This window comes from Embiotoca jacksoni, unplaced genomic scaffold, assembly GCF_022577435.1.
Source record: "Embiotoca jacksoni isolate LCO1_2020_lvr unplaced genomic scaffold, fEmbJac1.0.p SCAF_10, whole genome shotgun sequence".
Lineage (NCBI taxonomy): Eukaryota > Metazoa > Chordata > Actinopteri > Embiotocidae > Embiotoca > Embiotoca jacksoni.
The window spans coordinates 12,106,770-12,128,650 of NW_027185230.1; the positions used below are offsets into that span (position 1 = coordinate 12,106,770).

At 44.4% G+C, this 21,881-nt stretch overlaps 1 protein-coding gene across 2 annotated transcripts in view; it reads left to right on the top strand.

Annotated features, from left to right (window-relative positions):
- The first annotated feature begins 9,154 nt into the window (after positions 1 to 9,154).
- Positions 9,155 to 21,881, top strand: part of gfra2b (GDNF family receptor alpha 2b) — a 72,280-nt gene continuing 59,553 nt past the window's right edge. For both annotated transcript variants that reach the window (XM_069167074.1, XM_069167083.1), the window contains exons 1-2: positions 9,155 to 9,877; positions 13,856 to 14,155. In XM_069167074.1, coding sequence (XP_069023175.1) covers positions 9,808 to 9,877; positions 13,856 to 14,155 — 370 coding nt within the window. In that variant the 5' untranslated portion in view covers positions 9,155 to 9,807. The remainder of the gene's footprint in view (positions 9,878 to 13,855; positions 14,156 to 21,881) is intronic.

The following is a 21,881-nucleotide window of genomic DNA, read 5'->3' on the forward strand; positions in this document are numbered from 1 at the left end:
GCTGGACAAATCGCTGTACGCGAGGGACGAGGCTGAAAACCAATACACAGTTCTGGAGTGGAAATCACTGCATGGGCTCAGGAACACTTTTGAAAACTATTGTCTGTGAACACAGTTCAGAGCATATATTTTTAATAAAGCAATAACATTTCTTAGTTTCAACATTTTAATTGTTTTCTTTAGTCTATTTGCAACTAAATATCGGTTTACATGATTTGTAAATCATCGCGTTCTAGTTTTATTTACATTTTACACGTGCCCAACTTTTTTTGGAAACGGTTGTATATTGACTTCATATTTGTAATTTTTTTCTTGTAAATACACATTGAGGGAAAAATTCAACATTGTTTATCTTGTAAGAACGGGTCGTGCCAAAGTCTGGGATGAACGTTCGGTTCTTGCCGGCAACGTGTCAGATGTGGGGGGGGGGGAGTTTTAAGGGTTTAAAGACTTAAACCGCTTGGGGCGGCTCGAACGGAGAATCCAAACCATCCACCAGATCTTAAGGTTGAAGAGGAGCAGCTGAACTCTGCACCAACATCATTTTAAAGGAAAACTACCTGTAAACCTGTGTAACCCTGGTTAGGTTTAATGATTAGAAAGGAATGTGAACCCGTATCAGAAAGAACTGGGACCGCAGGAGCTCAGGAATTGAACGTCAGTAAAGAGGCACAACACAGGAATGAACTTTTCGTGAACTGTATTTACAACTGTACAGATGGTTAAAGACCAGATGACAAAAATTCACCCCAAAAATAACAAAACAAAAATAATAAAGTGCGCACAAATAAAATAAATAATTGTCTCTGGGTCTTGTCTGGGATTGTCAGTACAGATGGTTAAAGACCAGATGACAAAAATTCACCCCAAAAATAACAAAACAAAAATAATAAAGTGCGCACAAATAAAATAAATAATTGTCTCTGGGTCCAATCTGGGATTGTCAGTTAGCGGATTGATCGCTGGGCTTGATCCGTGTTTGTGTTTTTGTCCGTCCTACCGCACAGTGAAGTGAAGAAGGGAAGTCCACTCTCAAATAGTTGTTAGTCTGAACGATCCACCTCGAGGACTCGCAGGTTGGTTCGCCACCAAGTTAACTGGATTAATTACATCCACACATAGTTACCTCACAGGTCTCATTTAGCTGCTACACTTAGCGTGGACGTCAGCAATTGCTAAAATAACCTCTGGTTCAAATCTCAGTTTCAATCATCTCTGTTGTACAACAAAATAGTTCTTTAAGGCCACCAAACTGCAGATAATGCACTCACTTCAAAGTAGCACAAATTTGATTTAAGACTGATCCCAGATTTAATTTTAGATTTAGTTTAAAGAAGATTGAATTTGCCCTGCGTGATGGGGGCATGAGTAATATTAAACCTGCAGAGAACTCCCCAGTACATGTCTGTATCTTCAGATATAATTGCATCTTTATTAAATGAGCCAAGCTGTGTGTAACTGGAGATGACATTGGCTGTAAAGAAAGGGCTGAAGACACAGATGTGACGAGTCACATCTGCCACGTGAACGTGATACAGGTCCGCATGAATTAATGATGGGGATAAGACCAAAAGCAGCCTGGAGAGAGTTCTGAAAAAAAATAAAACAGCTGTAAAAAGAAGGATGTCGGGTCTGTTCCTGCCGCCGTCCCTCCACGTGATTAAATTCTGATTCCAGTACGAGATCATGTACTTAAATAATGCAAACGTTTAATTCAAGCCCGTCACCAGGCATGCTGCTGGAGACCAGCGAGGGTTCCAGTCATGTGATTACTTTTTTCAGTCAGGAGTATTGTAAGGATTCATGCGGTCTTGATGGTATGAAGGGTGAAATACCACCAATAACCACTAGGCGGCTCCCACCCAGTATTTTAGATTAATTTTGAATTAATTTTGATTAAATATTAGGACTCAAAACGCAGCTATGTTTAGGGGAGTGGCTTTTGTCATCGACAGGCCTTGGATGCTGTCAGGTTTCAACTATAGGTGGGCGGGGCATACTGTCGTTGCTCCTCCCCAGCTCATCCCAAATATGGTCACATCTGGCTCCAAAAAAAGAACAAGATGGCGACAGCAAAAATATGGAACTCAAGGTCACGGTTAATTAATTTGAGATTAATTTTGATTAGGTATTAGGACTTAAACATAGCTATGTTTGGGGGCGTGGCTGTTTGATTGACAGGCCTGGGGTTCGAGTCAGGTTTCAACGATAGGTGGGCGGGAAAAATATGGAACTCAAGGTCGCGGTTAGTTGCCGTTTTTATGCAGGCACAATTAAGTCAAAAATATTCTGCATTTGTTGAGTGACTTTTGTTTTACATATTTTTGTACATTTTTAAGATCGTAGAAGATTTAATAGGTTGACCCAGTTCTTCGTGTGCTTTTCTCTGAAAAACCTGCACACACACTTTACACACACACACACACACACACACACACACACACACACCTGCTGGTTCTGATGAAAAGCCAATTGATTTGGTCTTGATTTGGACTCGTTTACCCGAACATGAACCTCTGGCCTTCACTCTCTCCCTCTCATGTCGAGCGCTGATTCCTCCTCTAACGACCACGGCCGCGATTCACTTAATTCCTGGGCTCCCTAATTGTTCCCCGCTAATGTTGCCCAATCACTCTATCGCCGATGTATCCTCTGACTTCACCTCATTAATCAGTGTTAATTATAATTGCCTTTCCTAGTGGTCGCTGTAATTGAATTAGTGCCAAGGTAGGAGAGGTCGGTGTCGCGGGACATTCAGGTTCTGTGCTGCAGAGAAATGGAAACAGAGAGTAGGGCAATCAGAGAGGTGAGGTCTGAGCGAGGAGGATGAGGAAAGAGGAAGGAGGAAGGACAGCGTGGACGGGCAGAGGGCGTGAAAACAGGGAGGATGATGAAGGGGGAAATCATGGCAGACTAATCCCGAGAGTTTGTTGTAAGAAGTGATTTCCCAGCACACTGCGTCTGTATTGAATTGTCACACTTTCTCTTCTTAATTTTCAAACGCAGGAACGTTTCATTTTGACAAAGTCTTTGTGAATTTTCGGAAGCTCTAATAACGTTCAGAGGTGGGTTTTTTTGTTGTTTTTTTGTGGTCTCTTCAGAAACGCGGGGTCTTTGTGCGAGCCGTTATCTCAAACACCTCTCGTGTCTTGTGATGTCGGGGGGTGATTGTGGTGCAGCCAAAGCCACCGGCAGCTGAAAAAAAGAAAAAAAGAAACCTCCTCCAGTGATTGTGTTTGAAATCTGGCATCGGTCGCTGCTCTGCTGCAGGCTGCGATTTCCAGCCGATCCGGGCAGGATGTGCAGAAAACTCCTGTGAAACCGCGCAGAATCCTAATGAACCCTGGTGGTGGGGCCAGCTGGTTGCCTTCACTGCAGCTGGTGGATGCACGCGTTGCAAAGTGACACAGAGGTATTTCGAAAATCATACTTTATATATTTACCCATCAACTCATTTTCCGCTGCTTTGTCAGGCGTCTCTCATTCCCGGTGTCTTCCATGCTCCTCCTGGGGAATCCCAAAGCGTTCCTACTACAGATGAGATATGTAATTTCTCCAGCGTGTTCTGGGTCTACCCCGGGGAGAGAGAGAGGGGGCGGGGGGGTCCTACCAGCTTGATGAGCCCTGAAAACCTCAAATGGAAGCCGTCCAGGAGGAATCCCGATCGGAAGCCCGAACCGCCTCAACCCGGCAACCAGGCGGCGACTCTCTTCTGAGCTCCATCCGGAAAACCTGCGCTCGTTATTCACGCCTCACGAACCCCTCAAAACGAGTTCTCGCAATCCCAACGAACGTCGCGTTTGTAGCCGTGTCACATCGTCCAAAACACTATGTTAAAAGTGGATGTAGCTTTCGGGTCTGAAAAATGAAGCCGGTGCAAAAATCGCTCTAGCGTGCAATACCACTGAGGGCCACCAGGGGCAGGTTCCAAAAAGCCTCCCATTCCACTTCAAGTCAATGAATTTTTTTCCTCAAGTTATTTCGGTGTTGTTGGCTAAAGTCACTCCTTCTTTTTAGTTTTTTGGTGGTCCATCTGAAAATAATCCTAGCAAGCCTAACATTGTAAGAATACAACAAATAATTATCGAATAGGTCAAATTAAATGCCACAGTTTACAGCCCCCCCAAAAAAAGTGTAAAAAAAATATGATTATGATTTCCAAGTCTTTGACATTACCAACCTTAACCATGTTCTTTAGTTTACCTTCCATAACAGTTTTTTCCTGAATGTAAAAATGTTTAAGTGTACAATTTATTTCGGTGTTGCAAGCTTAAATCTCTCCTTCTTATGAGTTTTCTGGCCGTCCATCTGAAAATAATCCCATCATTAATCTACGTCAAAAACACACGTTGTTTGTTTGTTTGTTTGTTTTGGGGAGGGGTGGGTCATTTTGATTGACAGGCCTGTGGTGCAGTCAGGTTACAGCTATCAGTGGGCGGGACGTAGTATTGACTGGTTTCCAATCAGATCGAGTCAGATCCACCGTTCGCTCCTCCCCCCCAGCTCGTCCAAATATGGTCACTTCCTGCTCCAAACCACTCCGAACTAGCAAAATGGCGCCGGACAAAATCCGAACTTCATCACGGCCGTTCACACACCGGCCGGGTGACGTCCCCGTTGGTTGCCGCTTGGTTTCGAGCAAATTTCGAATAGTGTTTTTTTTGCTGGAAATGCCCATCCCTAGTTGCAACTCTATTGCGCGAATATAAATCGACCTCAACACGAAACCTGATGCTGTATATACATCGGTTTCAAACATCCGCGGGAAGTTTTTATACGGTTGTGCGACAAACTAGTTTCCCACGATGAGACTCATATTCTGTGGCAGGAAGGGGAATTGTCTGTGTCACAGGAAGTCAACTAATTGCTGTAATCCTTCCTCCGGGTTAAACAGTGAAATTATAAATGTAAAGTCTTCACCTGCGGCTCATTAAAACCAGGAGAGCAGCTTCTCCTCCGATGCTGCTGGCAGACAGACAGACAGACAGACAGACGGTCTGGCTTTTTCTCGAGGATTCTACGAACGTGTGTTTTGGTCGATCGCTCGTCTCCCATCTAAATGAGTTGTGTTCGAGCTCCGTGATTTCGGCTGCAGCTCCTTTGATCTGTCTTGGTAAATTTGACATAATGAGGGGCTGCGTGCTGCCCTTTGTGCCAGTCTGCTGGTTCGATGAACACATCTCAAACCGAACGTATCATCCCGTTTATAGGAAGGAGGACGGGCCCCGCTGATATCAGGACTCCGGTATTGTATGTGGGAACACATACAATACCGGAGTCCTAAATATTGAATTTCACGATGCAACGAATGTCTTTGATGAGCACTGCCACCAGGTTCTCATGAGCATCACGAACGACGAACTGTACTGCAGCTGCCCTTTCACAGTCTGCACTGTTGCGCGCAGCGTGTCTACAATTGGTGCCGATGCGCCGTTCAAACGGGATCGTATTTACCGTGTACGCGAAAAAGAGTCCGTATGAACGGCGCCCTCTTGTGGTATTCAGGACGTCGGGAAACTTAAAACTTTCTACAAGCTTCGAGTTCACGAGTTGTGACGGGCTTGCTGACGTTTACAGAAATGCCAGAGGCCGTGGAAGTTCATTTTTCGTTGGATGTTGAGCTAATATATTGTAATTTTAGTCATGTCCAGTTTGTCTTCATAACTTAGATATATTCTACGTCTGAGGAAAATATTGATCTTCCCAAAGGCCTCATCTTTTCCCTCTGTCCCTTTTGCATTTCCTGCATAACGTTTCCCCGCACTGTTAGCTTACTAAATTGCTAGCCTTGGTGGCTTCTAGACGCCGTCCACGTTGCCAAGCAACGTTTTTCTCTTTTTTTTTTGACGACTTAACCACTTGAACGCCAAGCGTATACGGTGCACACGACTTCCCGTGTTGTAACCCCGAGCTCACGAATCCCATATTAATTTGTTACAAAAAAAAAAAGCCTGCCTTGACCTTTGACCTTCTTGGTCAAATCCGTCACGACCTACAGCGCGACATTTGAAGTAAAAAGAAAAAGGATTTTGTACGAGTGCTGCACTTAACGTTAAACTTCTTTTTAACGTGTCTTCTTCTTCTTCTTCCTGTTGTGTTACATAAGGACATAAGTACTTTTGACATACTGCATTTCCAATACTATGTATTGGGACATACTAAGTCGTTTTCACTTAATAGTATGATGGTATGGGGACGGTGCATTTCTAGGGAACTAGAGTCTAGATCCGACGGCGTTTCTTCTATCAGTGTGAGGTTTCGGTGTCCCGCTGTGAATCTCTGAAATAATCCCTTTTAGCTTGTGGCTCCATATTACCTGCGTTGAATGGGCAGCTAATGAGAAGCGAGCGCTGTGTCCAGGTGGACCTGCTGACATCTCTCAGATAATTTAATAGCTAAATGAGCTGTAATTTAGAAGCTAAGAATATGTATAAATAAGCAGCGGGGCAGCTTTCACCATGGCGCACATTTTTTATCCCTTTCATTGTGCAAATTTGAGGTGAAGTTCCGACTCGAGGCCCAAAGGGAAGAGTGAACGATCAATACTTTTTACTGGACTATTTAAGAAGACACTCACTGACCACAGCGCAGTAAAGCACAGGTGGTCCGCTCATTGAAACAGGTTGTATCTTATCAGCAGGGCCAGATTCACCTCCTGAGGGGCCCCGACTAAGAACATTTTTATAGACAACTAACAGACTGTATATAAAAGAATGAATGTTGCTCCCGGCTCCGAAAATTGAGGCCGATGCGGAATTGCCTTAAGCTGCAATACCACCAAGTGCCACTAGAGGTTGGCTCCGAAAAGCGCCGTTTTCCATAGACTCCCATTCAACTTCTCTCGTGAAATTCTAAGTCAATAAACCTTTTCCACAAGTTTCCCGTATGTCATTCGCTGAATTCATTCTTCCAGATTAGTGTTCTGGCCGTCCATCGGAAAATAATCCCGTCATTAATTACAAAATTATCTTTAAAAAAAAGCTGTGTTTTGTGGAGCGTGTCTGTTTGATTGACAGGCCTGTGGTGCAGTCAGGTTACGGCTGTCGGTGGGCGGGACGTAGTGTCGTCGGGTTTCCGCTTCCCCCCCCAGGCCCGTCCACATATGGTCACTTCCGGCTCCAAACCGCTCCGAACTAGCAAGATGGCGCCGGCCACTCGAGGCTTCATGACGGCCGCTGACAAACCAATGGGTGATGTCACTGCTGGTGGCCGCTTGAGACAACCTGAGTGTGTACATTAGTGTCGAGTGGGGTGGAGACACGGTATTGAGGTCCCGCCTTCTTCCCCGCCCAAATGTGAAGCCACACCCCTTCAACGTAGCCCAGCTTCCGCTCCGCTATTATCTCGAATGTGTTGGACTGTCGTGGTCGCTCACCGTATGCTGATTATTTTCTAGACAAACATGATCAATAACTGCGAGCAAGCTATATATAAGCTTTTAGCCGTGTAAAATCTGCAACCATGGCTGTAAAAAGCATGTTGCTCTTCTTACTTACAGTTAGTATCTTATTAATAATACAGACCCCCCCCCCAATAAAGATAAATGAAGTTTTCTACGTGGAGCCACAATACATAAGTTTACGTTTCGTTATTTGTGATGGCACACTAGAACAGTTTATCATAATTAATTATTTTTGCGTTACCACACCTCTGAAGCTAGCCTTTTTTTTTTCTGAGGGAATAAACAGTTTGATGAAGCAGAAGTTGATGGGCTGTTAGTCCGTCAGTCAGTCTGCAGAGAGACTTTGGTCCCCAGCGCTTTATGACTGATCACCTCGTATGTGTGCACAGACGTGTCGCTGTATTAATACGTCTTCTTTATGAGCTCTGGGCTTCTGCATGTTTTTCCTTCTCCTGTGAGACAGGAACCTTTGCTGATTGTGAATACAGACGTCTCATCCCGGGACGATAGACACTGACTGTCTATTCATCTTCATCTACTGAGGAGTGTTGTTGTTCAACTCGAAAAACAAAGAAGTAAATAAAGCCCGGCATCAAACTGAGAGTGACACGTTGGCTCTCATACAGTCCATCCTCCCGCAATATTTTATTGATCATTTCGAGGAATGGTTTGATCAATACGAGCGTCTTCAGGCACAAACAGTTTTTACAAGTTTCACGTGATATATTCATAGCGTGGACGATGTGCCTCAGGTGGTAAAACCAGGCCCTCAAGCAGAAAATATCAAACCCTCGACCTCAAGTCAACAGCTGTCAACCCATCAACTTTCATTAATGTAAGAATGTATAAATAATAAATAAAATGGGAAAAGAAAGAAATACTAAAATAAAAATAATCTGTAAGTAATTATTATAAGTTTAATGAGTAATTAAAGAAATTTTTTAAATCCAAATAAAATAATAATAAATGATACAATTTTAAATAAGAATCCAACATATATAAACATAATAAAGTCTAAAAAAAATTACGTAATTATGAAACTGATGAATAATGAAAGAAAACTCTCAAATGTAAATGAAATGAAATTATTAGGAATAAATGATAAAAGTTTAAAATGAAGAAAAAGTAATGAATAATGAAATATAAATTATTTGTTAATATTTATAAAAGTTTAAAGAATTGCCTAATGAAAGAACATTTTAAATGTAGGCCTAATTAAAATAAAATATGAATAAATGATAAGGGACAATAAAAGTTCATAAAAAAAATAAAGACAAAGGAGAAAAATACAAATTGAAAAAAAATTGAAAAGGGAAAAATTTAAATAATAAATGAACTTTGACACTAATTTTCAAAACAATTTTTAATATTGGAAATACAAATTAAGAAAGAAGAAAAGATAAATGAAACAAACAATAAAAGAAGTAAAGAGGGGGGGGGGACAGGATTAACATTAAAAAAAATAATAATCCTGTATATTATACGTGGGAGGGCACGTGCATGTAACTCCGTTGGGGTCGTTATTTTTAATGGCGCCATCACCCCGGGTCATCACGCGGAGTCAATTCGCGTGCGTGGTACTAGTTAGACACCTGGTGTGAGAGAGTCAGTAATAACGGAGCCTCCTCCCGGGCTGACACGCGCCTCGAGTGTTTCTCAGTGTGTTCGGGGGGAGGCGGGGGGAGGAGGAGGAGGAGGAGGAGGAGGAGAGACGGGGTACGGTTTCGAGGTTTTCAACTGTGGTCACACGCGCCGGGCTCGCTGAAGGAGACGCACGAGGCAGCTGGAGTGGATGTTACCGAGAGACGCGCGTGCCATTACGCATCGAGCTGCTGAATCGGTTCCGGTGGTTCTTCCTGCTGTTAATGTTAGCGAGAGGAAGAGGCGAGGAGGAGGAGGAGGCAGAGACGTGGTACCACCGTTAACCGAGTCCGAAGTCCAGCTCCGGTAGCACACCGACCACCGTGGAAAGTTGGGAGTAACGCGGGGGGGAGGGCGGAGAGAGGCGACACCGGGACGGTAACCGGGTGACAGCCACCGACTCATCACCGAGGAAAGTGCTTATTTCACCGTTCATGGACCGACTTCACCGGATAAAACGTGGACGCTCGCTGCGCCTCACCGGAATATGCGATCGTTAACGGGCTCTGCCCACACGTTTTCCTCCGTGCCGGTCTGAGTCCGGGGGCCCGGTGGGGGTGCAGGCTCCCCGTTACCACCGTCTCCGCGCGGATTCGCTCGCGCCACCATGTCGGTGGTAGTTTCACCGGATTCCAGCGCAGACAGAAAAAGCGCGTGAGAGAGTGAGAGAGTAAGAGAGAGAGAGAGAGAGAGAGAGAGGGAGAGAGAGACACCGGGACACGGAGAGACCGTGCAGCGCGGGAAACCGACCCCCGTTCTCCATCATGACCTGTGGGATTACAGCTGCACGCGACATGAGCCTCATCCAAGTCTTCTGTCTGCTGTTCATGTTGGGTGAGTGCACGCGCGCACACGCACGCACGCACACAGGTGAGAGCACAGGGTGACCGCGCGGGAACCCTGCTGGGGATCATTAAGATGTCAGCCACTGAACCCCCTACTGCTCCCCAACCCCCATCATTCAGGTGTGTGTGTGTGTGTGTGTGTGTGTGTGTGTGTGTGTGTGTGTGTGTGTGTGTGTGCGTGTGCGCGCGCGCGCGTGTGAGACTCGGATCGAAGCTGCGTTCAGATGAAGGTCTGATGTTCACTTGAAGCAGAAAAAACACTTGAGTGGTGAAATGAAATGTTGGCTTAAAAGGACAATCACCTGTGTGTGTGTGTGTGTGTGTGTGTGTGTGTGTGTGTGTGTGTGTGTGTGTGTGTGTGGGAGGGGGGGGGGTGCGCTCTTGTGGTCGCAGTACAGCAGTGTCGAAGTACTCTGATACTCCAGTAAACACACAAAATACTCCATTACCTGTAAAAAACTCTCTTAACTAACCTATCCCAAGTAAATTGGTTCCCATAAATATGTTGTGGAAAAACCTCACGTTAATATTTAGGTGTCATGTATTTATTTCCTTTAATTACGTAAATATTTAGGCCTCTCATGACAGGACATCATTCCAGACTGTTCTGCTGTCCTTCGTCACGTTATATAACATTTTGTACATTTCACCTTGTGTTTTTCTCGTCCATACCAGCCTGTAGTACTACTACAGAGTACACAGAGTATATACAGTACTGCTGTATGACTGTGGGCAGTGCTTGTTATTTTCTGTCCCTGTTGTTATGGATCTATCAAATCGTATCTTATCTTATTTTATCTTATCTTATTTGATGTTATCTAATCTTATCTTATCTTATCTTATTTGGTGTTATCTTATCTTATTTGATGTTATCTAATCTGATCTTATCTTATCTTATTTGATGTTATCTAATCTTATCTTATCTTGTGTTTTAGCTGCAGCTGATTCTGGGTGAATTATTTCCTCCTTGCAGTTCTTACACTGTGTCTTACGGGAGGTTTTGGTCTAACGTCGTCCACAAAAATAAACAGCGAAGTGAAATGAACGCGGTGAAAAGTACAATATTTCCTCTTTAGACGTAGACGAGTGGCAAGCAGTGACGTGAAACTACCTCCGAACTCGAGTCAAAACTACTTCGTTCCTCTGCGGCGCTGCTGTGCAGCGATTGAAGTGAGCTCGTGGTCCGAATCAATTGAGATGGAGGACTGTATCGGATAATCACAAATCATAGACTTCATGTAAAAGTGGACACGTGGCTTCCGGGTCTGAAAAATGAGGCCGATGCGGAAGCTGCAATACCGCCGGGGGGCCACTAGGGGGGGGAGTGGCTAAAAAATTTTTTTAAAAAAGCCTCCCGTCGACTCCCATTCAACTTTCTCAGCCAATACAATTTCTGAACGAGTTATCTCGGGTGTTGTTAGTTAAAGTCGCTCCTTCTTAGTAGTTCCATCTGAAAATAATCCCGTCATTAATGGGAAAATGAAGCTTTTGGAGGCGTGTCTGTTTGATTGCGTCAGCTGATCGTTGTTTTCTTTTGGTGTTTTCCTCCTGGCGGCTACGGCGACTTTTACGGTGACGTTTGTCGGCGACGCCCCAAGGTATTGATTGGCGGATTATTATTGTGAGTCTGTTTTTTTTTTTGTTGTTGTTGTTGTTGTTGTTGTTGTTTTTTTTTTGGGGGGGGGGGGGGGGAGACGCATTATTGGCGGTTTTATCTCCGGCAGCAACTTTGAAGGTGAACTCGGTGTCTGACTTAACGAAGCCTGCTGCTGCCTGTTGATTCGTCCTCCGAGTTTTGAGCTGTCGAACGGGAAAACTTTTGAGATTTTTCTGTGAGAAACTTCACGCGTGTCGAGGTCAGAGACGCTCCGCATCGATTGTTGTGTGGGCGCCGGTTTGATTTTTGCCCGAAGTGCAAAAAAGGGATGAAGAGGAGGAGGAGGAGGGGGAGGAAGAGGAGGAGAAAGCGAAAGCCAGCTGTTGTTACATTTATTTTGAAGGTGAACTGCAGCGGGGGTTTTCCACCTCAGCGAGTGTTTCCAGGTGTTCGGCTGCACGGGTGGAATAATGTAAATCGATAAGTTGTGTTACGGAGTTGCAGAGAGAAATCTGCGGTAACTGGGGCTTTGGTGGCCCCCTGAGTTTCGCCTCTCGGGCTGGATGCGCCCTGAAAGACAAAGCGCCTGCGGACTCGACTCGGGGCTGAAAAATGTCCAAAACCATTTTTTTTTTCGTTACAAACGATGTTTTTGTTTCACAGTCTTTGAAAGATGCCCATTAAAAATGAGTCCCAGTTCATCCAGTTTGGACTCCCTGTAAGTTTGTGATGTCACAAACTCAATATGTTTTTATATATATATATCTATATGAGCTGTTCAAGACATAGGTACAAAGAGCCTGTTGGTGTTAAAGCTGCAGAGAGGAGATGATTTTTAGCTCTTAAAATGGCAGAAATATAGATTACAAGACTTGGAAAAAGGTTCGAATTATGGGACCTTTGATTAATCCGTGCGTACATAATGCGCTGTGCAGGACGTGAACTCGCCCTGTTTCTTTAAATCCCAGCAGATAAAGAAGGCGCACACCTGGCAGCCGGAAGTTCTGCCTGAGCTGTCGGCAGGTAAACATTCACACCCGAGTAACTCTCGTCTCCGTGACGCTCCATTAAAATTAGACCTCTCCGCCGTTAACGGAAGCTTTTTGAACTTGAGTGCAGTCAAGAGGCCCCTGGCCCGAACTTCACTGAAAATTAAACGGCCAGGAATCTCCAAGAAACACCGGATAAAACAACAATAAGTGATGTGAGAACACTTTTTTTGGTTGTTGTTGTTGTTGTTGTTTTCAACATGTCAAATGAATACAATTTTATTCACACAGCGCCAAATCACAACACATCTTATTTCATTGGCACTTAACACATCCAAGTCCTTTACAACGGGACGTTATGACGTGATACAGAAGGAACCCAACCGTTCAACAATTCCCCCGTTGGGGTGGGGGACAACTCCCCTTTAAGGGTGAAAACAAAAACTCCCTTTTAACGGTGAAGAAACCTCCGACAGGAAAAAGGCTCAGAGGTGGGCGGAGCATCTGCCTCGACCGGTCGGGCTGAAGGGGGAGAGCTTTACTGTCTTTTATAAGGAGAGGAACAAAACTAACAACACATAAACCACACAAATAACATAAAATAAAATTTAAAAAAAGAAAAAAAAAAAAAAGATAAATGAATGAATTGGTTGTTCTCTGAAAAAAAAAGGGAAAAAAAAGAACGTATCCAACAACGAACAAACCAAACCTCATACAAACTCCGTGACCTATGCGAATCAATACCCCTTCCTCCCCCGCCACACCCCCGCACCATACATGGTTCAACCCGTGACGTGGTCGAGGGCGTCAGCAGGCGGAGCAGGAAGCGGGAAGTGTTTGTTTGCTCTCCCCCCCACCTTTAACTCCAGTGAAAACACACGGTGAGTAAAAAAAACCAAAGAAAACTGACATTTCAAAAAAAAAACAAGGAGCGAAGAAGAAACGGCATCTGAACTTCAAAAATAAAAGTCGCGCGTGTGTCGACGCAGCTCGATACCGTCGCGAATAAAAAAAAAAGCTTTCTGTTCGTTTAAAGTGTCAGTTCTCGGTGCGGCGTGATCCCGGGACAGTTTACACAAAGAGAAACCACGGTGAGAAAATAAAAAATAAAAAATAACCCCCCCCAAAAAAACAACAACATCGGTTTTAAAAAAAAAAAATAAACGTAGCAGCTCCAACCGTAAACTTTTATCAAACGGGAAGTTTGAATGTTAAAAACAGTTAGAGACGGAGTCTGGTTCTGAAGCTCTAAAACCTGATCCCGATTGAAGCCCCTCCCACCTACAGGTGTAACCTTCTCCCTGTGTGTGTGTGTGTGTGTGTGTGTGTGTGTGTGTGTGTGTCCCGCCCCTTTTTTTTTTTTCTTTTTTTTTTTTTGCAGATGTGTGCGCGTGCGACTCGGAGCTGGGCCCGCCCGGCTGGAGGGAACCTCTGGACTGCGTCCGAGCCTCCGAACTGTGCAACCAGAACAGCCAGTGCAGCTCCCGGTACCGGATCATGCGCCAGTGCCTGTCGGGCGGCGACAAGGAGCGCAGCGCCATGCTGGCCTCCAAGGAGTGCCAGGGGGCGCTGGAGGTGCTGCAGGACTCGCCGCTGTACGACTGCCGCTGCAAGAGGGGCATGAAGAAGGAGCTGCAGTGCCTGCAGAACTACTGGAGCATCCACATGGGCCTGACCGAGGGTAAGAGCGCCGTGCCGCGTCCATACCGGACCCGGGTCCCCGTCCTGTCGGTTCGCGCCTCAGGGGGCGCGACGAGGGGAAAACTCCGCCGTCGTTTGAAGCTTTTTTTGTTTCGAAGGCGCGCGACGCTGCGTCATAAAGGACTTACTGGCGTACCGACACGTTTCAGAGTCGCAGACCGTGTGTCACGGCGGACGGAGCTTCGGGGTCTGAGAAAAGGAGGCAGGCGTTGACGCGCCCCGAGCCGCGGTACCGCCGAGTGCCACTAGAGGTCGGCTCCAAAAAAAAAAAGCCTCCGGAGACTCCAGTTCAACTCCTCTCTGGAAATACAAAAGTCATGACATTTTTTTTTTCTAGTTCGAGTTATCTCGGGCGCTGTCGGCTAAAGCCGCTCCTTCTTGAAACAGTCCTGTTGTTAATTTTAAAATAAGTTTCAAAAAGATGTGGGGGTTTTTTTTTGGGGGGGGGGGGTTTGATTGACAGGCCTGCGGTGCAGTCAGTTTTACAGCTTTCGGCGGCGGGCGGGACGTAGCGTCGCCTGGTTTCCAATCAGATCGAGTCAGATCCACCGCTCGCTGCCCTGTAGCCGTGCTCGGTGGGGCGGGGCTTAATCTGGAAGTGGGCGGGGTGTAACTGTAAATTGTTCGTTTGAGCCTGGGATTGATACGGGTTCATCCGAAATTGCCACATTTATTATCTAATAGACCACGATTTGCAGAAGAGCCCCAGAATTTAGCTTCAGAGAAATGTTTTCATCACCAGAGGAGAACTATTTGCAGAATTCATTTGAATTTTTCTAAAAGTTGCCAGCATTTTTTTTTTTGTTATTGTTGAGCCACAGTGAGAAACAAATGTCAGGCTAGTCATATACCAAAAAATACTTCGTATTATGTTCGTTTGAGCTGGCCGGTTTTGGACCCATTGGTTCGTGTCGCTGTTGCTGTTATTCTGCTGTTTCGATCCAGTTGTTAAACACAACAAGCTCCGCATTTACTCTGAAACCGTCTCACATTTATAAAAAAAAAAAAAAAAAAATGTTGTTAATGCCCTTTAAAGCCGAGCAGTGTTCACATTTTTATGATCGATAAGTAATAAACTAAAGAAAATTAAACATACGGAAGAGAGCAGAAACTCTTACTTTAACCCTGGATTGTGTTCTATCGAACCCAAACTGGACTGGTCCTGGGCCGCTGAGTCGACCGTGAAAGGGGAAACGTGTTTGTTGTGTCTGCGGAGGAAACTCAAACGGATATTGATCGTTTATTGAAACCGTCCCTGTGAGCGCCGAGCGACACGCCGGTGATCAGCTGTTCGTGGCGGAAGCTGCTGCGTCTTCCAAGTCACCTGCTAACGCCCGCGGCGTTGGTTCAGATCCCACTGCTGGTCCTGCACTCTGGTTCTGTGTGGCGCTGACACACACACGCACACACACACACACGCGCGCGCGCACACACACACACACACACACACACACACACACACACACACACACACACACACACACACACACACACGGCCTGTTGGCTGGCCTAGTTCGGGTCTCAGCAGTGGCAGAGCTCATTAAGAGCCTCTCGCTTTGTTCTCCATTCCACCAAGGATGTCTCTGTAGTGCCAGCAATGCTCGCAAAGCCCCTGCATCTCTCACTCACACACACACACACACACACACACACACACACACACACACACACACACTTGGCAGCCTCGCACAGGATGCACATTTAAGCTGAACCTACAATGTACAGGAGCATAAAGACGTCTCAGACATCTGTAACTGTCAAGCAGCAGCTGAACACGTTCGAGGATGTGCGGCGCGGTGCGTTCGGGTGTCGCAGGACTACGGTGCGCCTGTGGTGCATTATTGAGCTTCAGCACTGCACTTTGTTTCGTGTGTTTCGGTACCACAGGGCGTTCGTGTGTCTCAGTACTGCGATGCGTCCGTGTGTTTGAACTAGTTTAAAATTTTGTTTTTAGTCTTTAATCTGGTTTAAAATTTTGTTTTTAGTGTTTAATCTAGTGTTAAATAGTTTTTAGTCTAGTTTTAAAAATAGTTTTTAGTCTTTAATCTAGTTAAATTTTTTTGTTTTTAGTCTTTAATCTTGTGTTAAATCTAGTTTTTAGTCTAGTTTTACAAGTATTTTTCAGTCTTTAATCTGGTTTTAAGTGTAATTTTTAGTTTTAATACTAGTTTTTAGTTTTTAATCTAATCTTAAATGTAGTTTTTAGTCTTTAATGTAGTTGTAAATGCAGCTTTTAGTCTTCAATCTAGTTTGAAATCTAGTTTTGAATCTTTCATCCAGTCTTAAATCTGTGATCGGTGATTACTGTGCTGACCGGTTTGGGTCCATTGGTCTGACCTGAGAAGCAGTTTGTGCTCACGAAGCTTTCTAGCCGGTCGGCTACACCTTTGTTTAAAAATCTTCACGATGATTTAAGAGTTTAAATCTAAAACAGCGTTGTTGTTGGTTTTTTTTGGATGGACTCTTCCTGAGCACGTTAGTTCAAGGGCGGGATTCCAGCCGTGGAGGTAAATGGGTTCACGTTGGACGCCGCCTCCGAGTCCTTAATCTTAAAACATCCCACAAATGCGCCGAGCGTGGCGGCAAAGCGAGCGGCAGACGGGCACAACACGTTCGTCCGACTGCAAAGAAGCTTTCGAATGTTTCTGAGAGGAAGGTTCACCTGCCGCTCGGATATTTACATCACTTCTCCGATGGCTTTATAAACGGTTTGATTTATGAAAAAAAAAAAAAGAAATTGTGCTCTTGTAGTTTTACTTTCCGGCTTTATTTTGTCTTTCATGTGAACAAAAGAGTTTTATCCTGCGCTGTTATTTTTTTTTTTTTTCTCCCCCTCGGTGTCTCGTTCGTGCATGAATATTTAACAAGGCGGAGGAGGATTTGTTGGCTTTTCAGCTTAAAACTTATATTAGAAGCCCGGGCGGGAGGACAGAACAGGTGAGACTGAAATAATTCGCTAGCTCCTCTGCGTCCGAGGTGGAGGATGTGCTGAAGCGCAGCAGGTGAAAAAGTTTGGGGGGTGGGGGGAAGGGGGGGGGGGGGAATTAAAAATTCAAGAAGTAAGAAGCCGTGGTCAGTGTTGGAAAGGAGATTAAGTCGAGTGCAGGCTTTTTACCCCACGACAATAATATTACTTAAATGTAGTCTTACGGTGACTTACGCAAGACAAAATAATGTTAAAACAAAGATGCTGAAATGTGAAATGAGTGTGCAACTCGGGGGGAAAACAACTGGGACGTACGAGACACTCATTTAGTCTTAAATCTCGTCTTTTGTTTTTATTTAGTCTTTAGTCTTAAGTATGGTCTTATCGCCTGATTTACTAAGAGGTCAAATAAAGGGCACTAAAATTGCGTGTTCCTTCCAAAAGTTTGCACTTTTTTTTTCTTTTTCTTTTTTTTTCACCCGTTTTGCAGGTGATTTGTTACCAGTAATTTCGTCATTCAGATCAGATGCAAATCGCTGTATTTAAATGAGGGGTCTGCGCGTGTCAAAGTGATTCCAGCGATGGAAAACGGAGCGGCCGCGAAAAGGAAAAGGAAATCGGATCCCATTGAAATGAATAAATACAAACGTAACAAGAACAAAACGCTACATTGTAGATTATTAGCAAGAAAGTCCAATACTGTGGGAAAAACCAAAAGGCGAGGAATAAAAAAAAAAAAAGGCTTCATGATAAAACGCGAGATCCTCTTGACGATCAACGATCAGCAGGTCCAGATCTTTCCGCGATGAGCAAGTGAATTGGTTTAATTCAGTTCCTCGCGAGTGCTCGAGAACCTCGTGAAGCTCCCTGTGAGTTCTGCCGGACACATTCAGGACCCGTGACAGCACACCTGAATAACGGGACCGGGCGGGATATCCTAGCAGCGGTACGCCGGAACGACCCAGAGGCGGGGGGGAAAAAATGCTGAGTCGTACGAATTTCTTTTTAATTGCTGGTAGTTCGTGGCTCCTCCATGTTGTTGTCATTCAATAACTAAGAAACGTCGTCGCCTGGACAAACGATATATCTGAATCATTTTTTTCCCCCTGACGTCTCAGAAATGTTTCCACGGGGTGTAAAACCACAATAAGAGCGGCCGTCTCCAGATTTGCGCGCCTGATTAAGACGTTCCTTTCTGTCGTACTAAAATACGCAACAATCACTTCTCATATTTCTACTTTCAGGTTTAGTGAATATCGTCGCGGGTGCTAAATTGTTCCATTTGCGTGTTCACCTCCCGGTATTTTGCACCTTCAGGTAGAAACGCCCAATATTACATATGCAACACGCAAAATGGACAACGCGTGTTAAATTGCACATTTGAAAGACGCAATGCTCACTGCACGTCGTTGGTAAATCTGCTTGGTAATTTGTTTGCGGGTGGTGTGGAGTTTGTACGTGATTTTACACACGCAAACCTTCAGTAAATCAAGCCCGTAGTCTTTTGTCTTCAATAGGTAGTCTTTAGTCTTTAATCTCTTCTTCAGTCTGAAATCTCCTGTTGAATGTTGTCTTTAATCTAGTTTTGTATCTAGTCTTTAGTCTTAAATGGTCTTTTAGTCTGTCGTAGTTAGTCTTAAGTCTTTAAACTAGTCTTTAGTCTTTAATCTAGTTTTAAATCAATTTTTTTTTGTCTTTAATCTCGTGTTAAATCTAGTTTTTAGTCTAGTCTTAAATTTTTAAAAAATCTTTAATCTAGTTTTTAATCTAGTTTGTAATTTTTAATTTGGTGTTAAATGTATTTTGTAGTCTTTAATTTTGTTTTAAATCTAGTAGTTTTTACACTTTAATCTAGTGTTCAATTTAGTTTATAGTCTTTAATCGTGTCTTAAATCTATTTTTTACGCTTTCATCTAGTGTTAAATCTAGTTTGTAGTCTTTAATCGAGTCTTAAATCTAGTTTTTTATGTAATATTAAATCTATTTTATAGTCTTTAATCGGAGTCTTAAATCTAGTTTTTAGTCTTTAATTTAATGTTAAATCTAGTTTATCGCCTTGATCTCGTCTTAAATCTAGTTTATAGCTGTTAATCAATTTTTCAATCTAGTTTCTAAACGTTAATCCGTTCTGTCAGTCACTGAGTGAATCGTCAGCCTCCTGGTTAATGAAGAGGGCTGTGACTGACAGCAGCATCCAGGTTTCACTCTGCAGACTCTCCACTGAATCTCGCTACCCCGCAGATCCTCTGAGAGGATCTGGGACGGCGTTGAAAGGGAGGGTGGATATGACTAATGAGCTGAGGGAGGGGAAATTGGTTGTCGGAGGAGAGAGCCGAGTCTGGAGATGGAAAACCCGGAGTCGCTCTGCAACCTTTTCCTCAGGCTTTCTGTTCATTATTTGTTCTTTGAGGACCACGACTCCCTGCCTGAGACAGACTGAGAGGGAGCGGAGTAGGGTATCTCAAAGTCTTAAAAGTTTCCTCCCACCTGTTATTAAGTGCTCCTCTGCCAGACAAGAAGCTCTGCGGAGCATTTTTTAAGGATTAAAGGTCTAAAGATGGTCTCTTTGGCGGCACCTGTGGCGATGAGCGGTAATTGCGGCTGTGTTTTTTTGGGGGCGTCACCTCCTGGTCGGTCGGCAGTTGAAGAGCGAGCCGGCAGCGTTAGCCCCGCCCAACCTTCTCAGGCCGACCGACCGCTGCCGGCTGATGGGAAACGCGTCTCTTAGCTGCTCATCGTTGGTGATTTTTCATCACTCGTTCAGCTCATGATCCTGTAAAGATTTTATTTTTATTTTAATGGAAATCTTCCAGATTATCAGTTCAAAGCTTGTGCTGAGGAGGCAAATTGACAAAAAAAGTCAAACAAGCTGTCGGGTAGAAAGTCCGTAACTGGAGTTTATTTTGGGGATGAGCATTTCAAGCAAAAATACTGTTTTGAAATTCCCTCATTACTATTTGATTATTAAAACTATCAAATAGCTTTCGGGTGCTTTACCGCCACCTTCTGACGGGAGCAACACTTTACAACCAGGCGCCGGTAAAAACAGCAATAATAAGGAAGAACGAGAGTCACATGTACAAATCGATTTTTTTTTTATATATATATATTTTTGACGACTTCTAATATTTGGAAATCATGACCTATCACGATTATTTGTACAAACACTTTTCACAGACACAAAGGGCTAAATTTTCAGACTCCACGGTATCTTTACGTAAATAACCCGACCTCAAAGTAGAGGATCATAGCAGCTGCATCTTTGTCGCCTCACAACGTCCCGACAGAAAGATGGGCCAGTCAGACTTCTTTTTTTCTTTTTCTTTTTCGCCCTCTCGTTTCTGACCTTGACCAATAAAAGCAGAGAGACTGTTACTGTAGCGACGGTAAAGGCGGTCTGAAGGACAGACGACTCGCACTGCACAAGGACGGGTCCACAGTCGCCGTCACGTAAATAACTTTGGACAGCAGTGTTTGTTTACATCCTTGTTTATGGCAGTTTATATTCCTGGCTCCTCCTCCCACGGTGACCTCACGCAGGTCGACGGAAACCTCTGATTGGTCGGGAGCCAAGTGGCCATCACGCGAGACATCCCGCAAGTCCGAAGTCGGCTTCAGATTCAGGTAACGGACACGGACTGCGGAAAAAAAAATAAAGCGCTGGAGGCTTTTAAGGAATCTTCAGGAAGTTCCGACGTTGTTGTTGTTGCTGCCTCTGATATCATCGCGTCTCAGGACACATTTCATTTGACTAATTCTAGATCCGTTGCCTCTCGTGTGCTAAAGAGATGCTCCACCTCCCGCAGCACCGCCTCACTTTGATTTCGGTAAACATGCCGAATTTCTGACATCTCATTTAGGAAGGCGCTCGGCTCTCCTCTGCTGCCCTACTTTACACTCCACACCGACGAAGCGCGCACACACACACACACACACACACACACACACACACACACACACACACACACACACCTCGTCCCGTGCATCTTCAATGCCCCGACGCCACAGAGCCCCATCATCCATCCTGATTTGTGTTTGCGGTCTTCATCGCACTGATTTCAAACATGATTCAGCAGCCTGCAGGTGAGAGAGAGCAGATAGGGAGCGATACTCTGCACAGCTCGCTGATGACATGTAATTCATCACATCAGCGTGGACCACGAAAAAAAAAAAAGGCCAGAGGTGTGAGGCGGGTCTAGAGAATCAGCAGCTGCACAAACATATTCATACGCGAAACAAAGCGTGAGACGGAGGAAGAGGAGGGGGAGGAGGAGGAGGAGGAAAACGCCGAGGAGGACGCGGCGGAACGGAAGAGCGATGAAGGACAAAGAAATTATTAAACAACTTTACAGTAACACTTTAGTTTAACCTCCTTTTCCGCACGTACGAGCGGCATGGAACCACGGATTTATCGTGATTTATGTTTTAAATGATTCAATCAAACTTTATTTTGGAGCACTTCAAATGCTCTCCAGCTGACCGAAACTCAAATAACACAGAACAAATGCATGTGAAATAGATAAAGGAAATAAAAAAAACACGTAACTCTTAGATGTGCGGATTGGTTTTCAAACAGTGGAGACACTGTGGAGGCCGTTCTGTGAAGTTATGTCACTTTTATGAGTTTTTGTAACGTTTAACCCAACGGTTTTTCAGTCATTTGAATAAATACAAAAAAAAGATTAGAACTAAAATATTTCTGAGGTGCAGCATGATTATTACCAAAGAAAATTATTACATATTTATTCCTTTAGCGGGGTGCTAAAAATTTTTTTTTTTT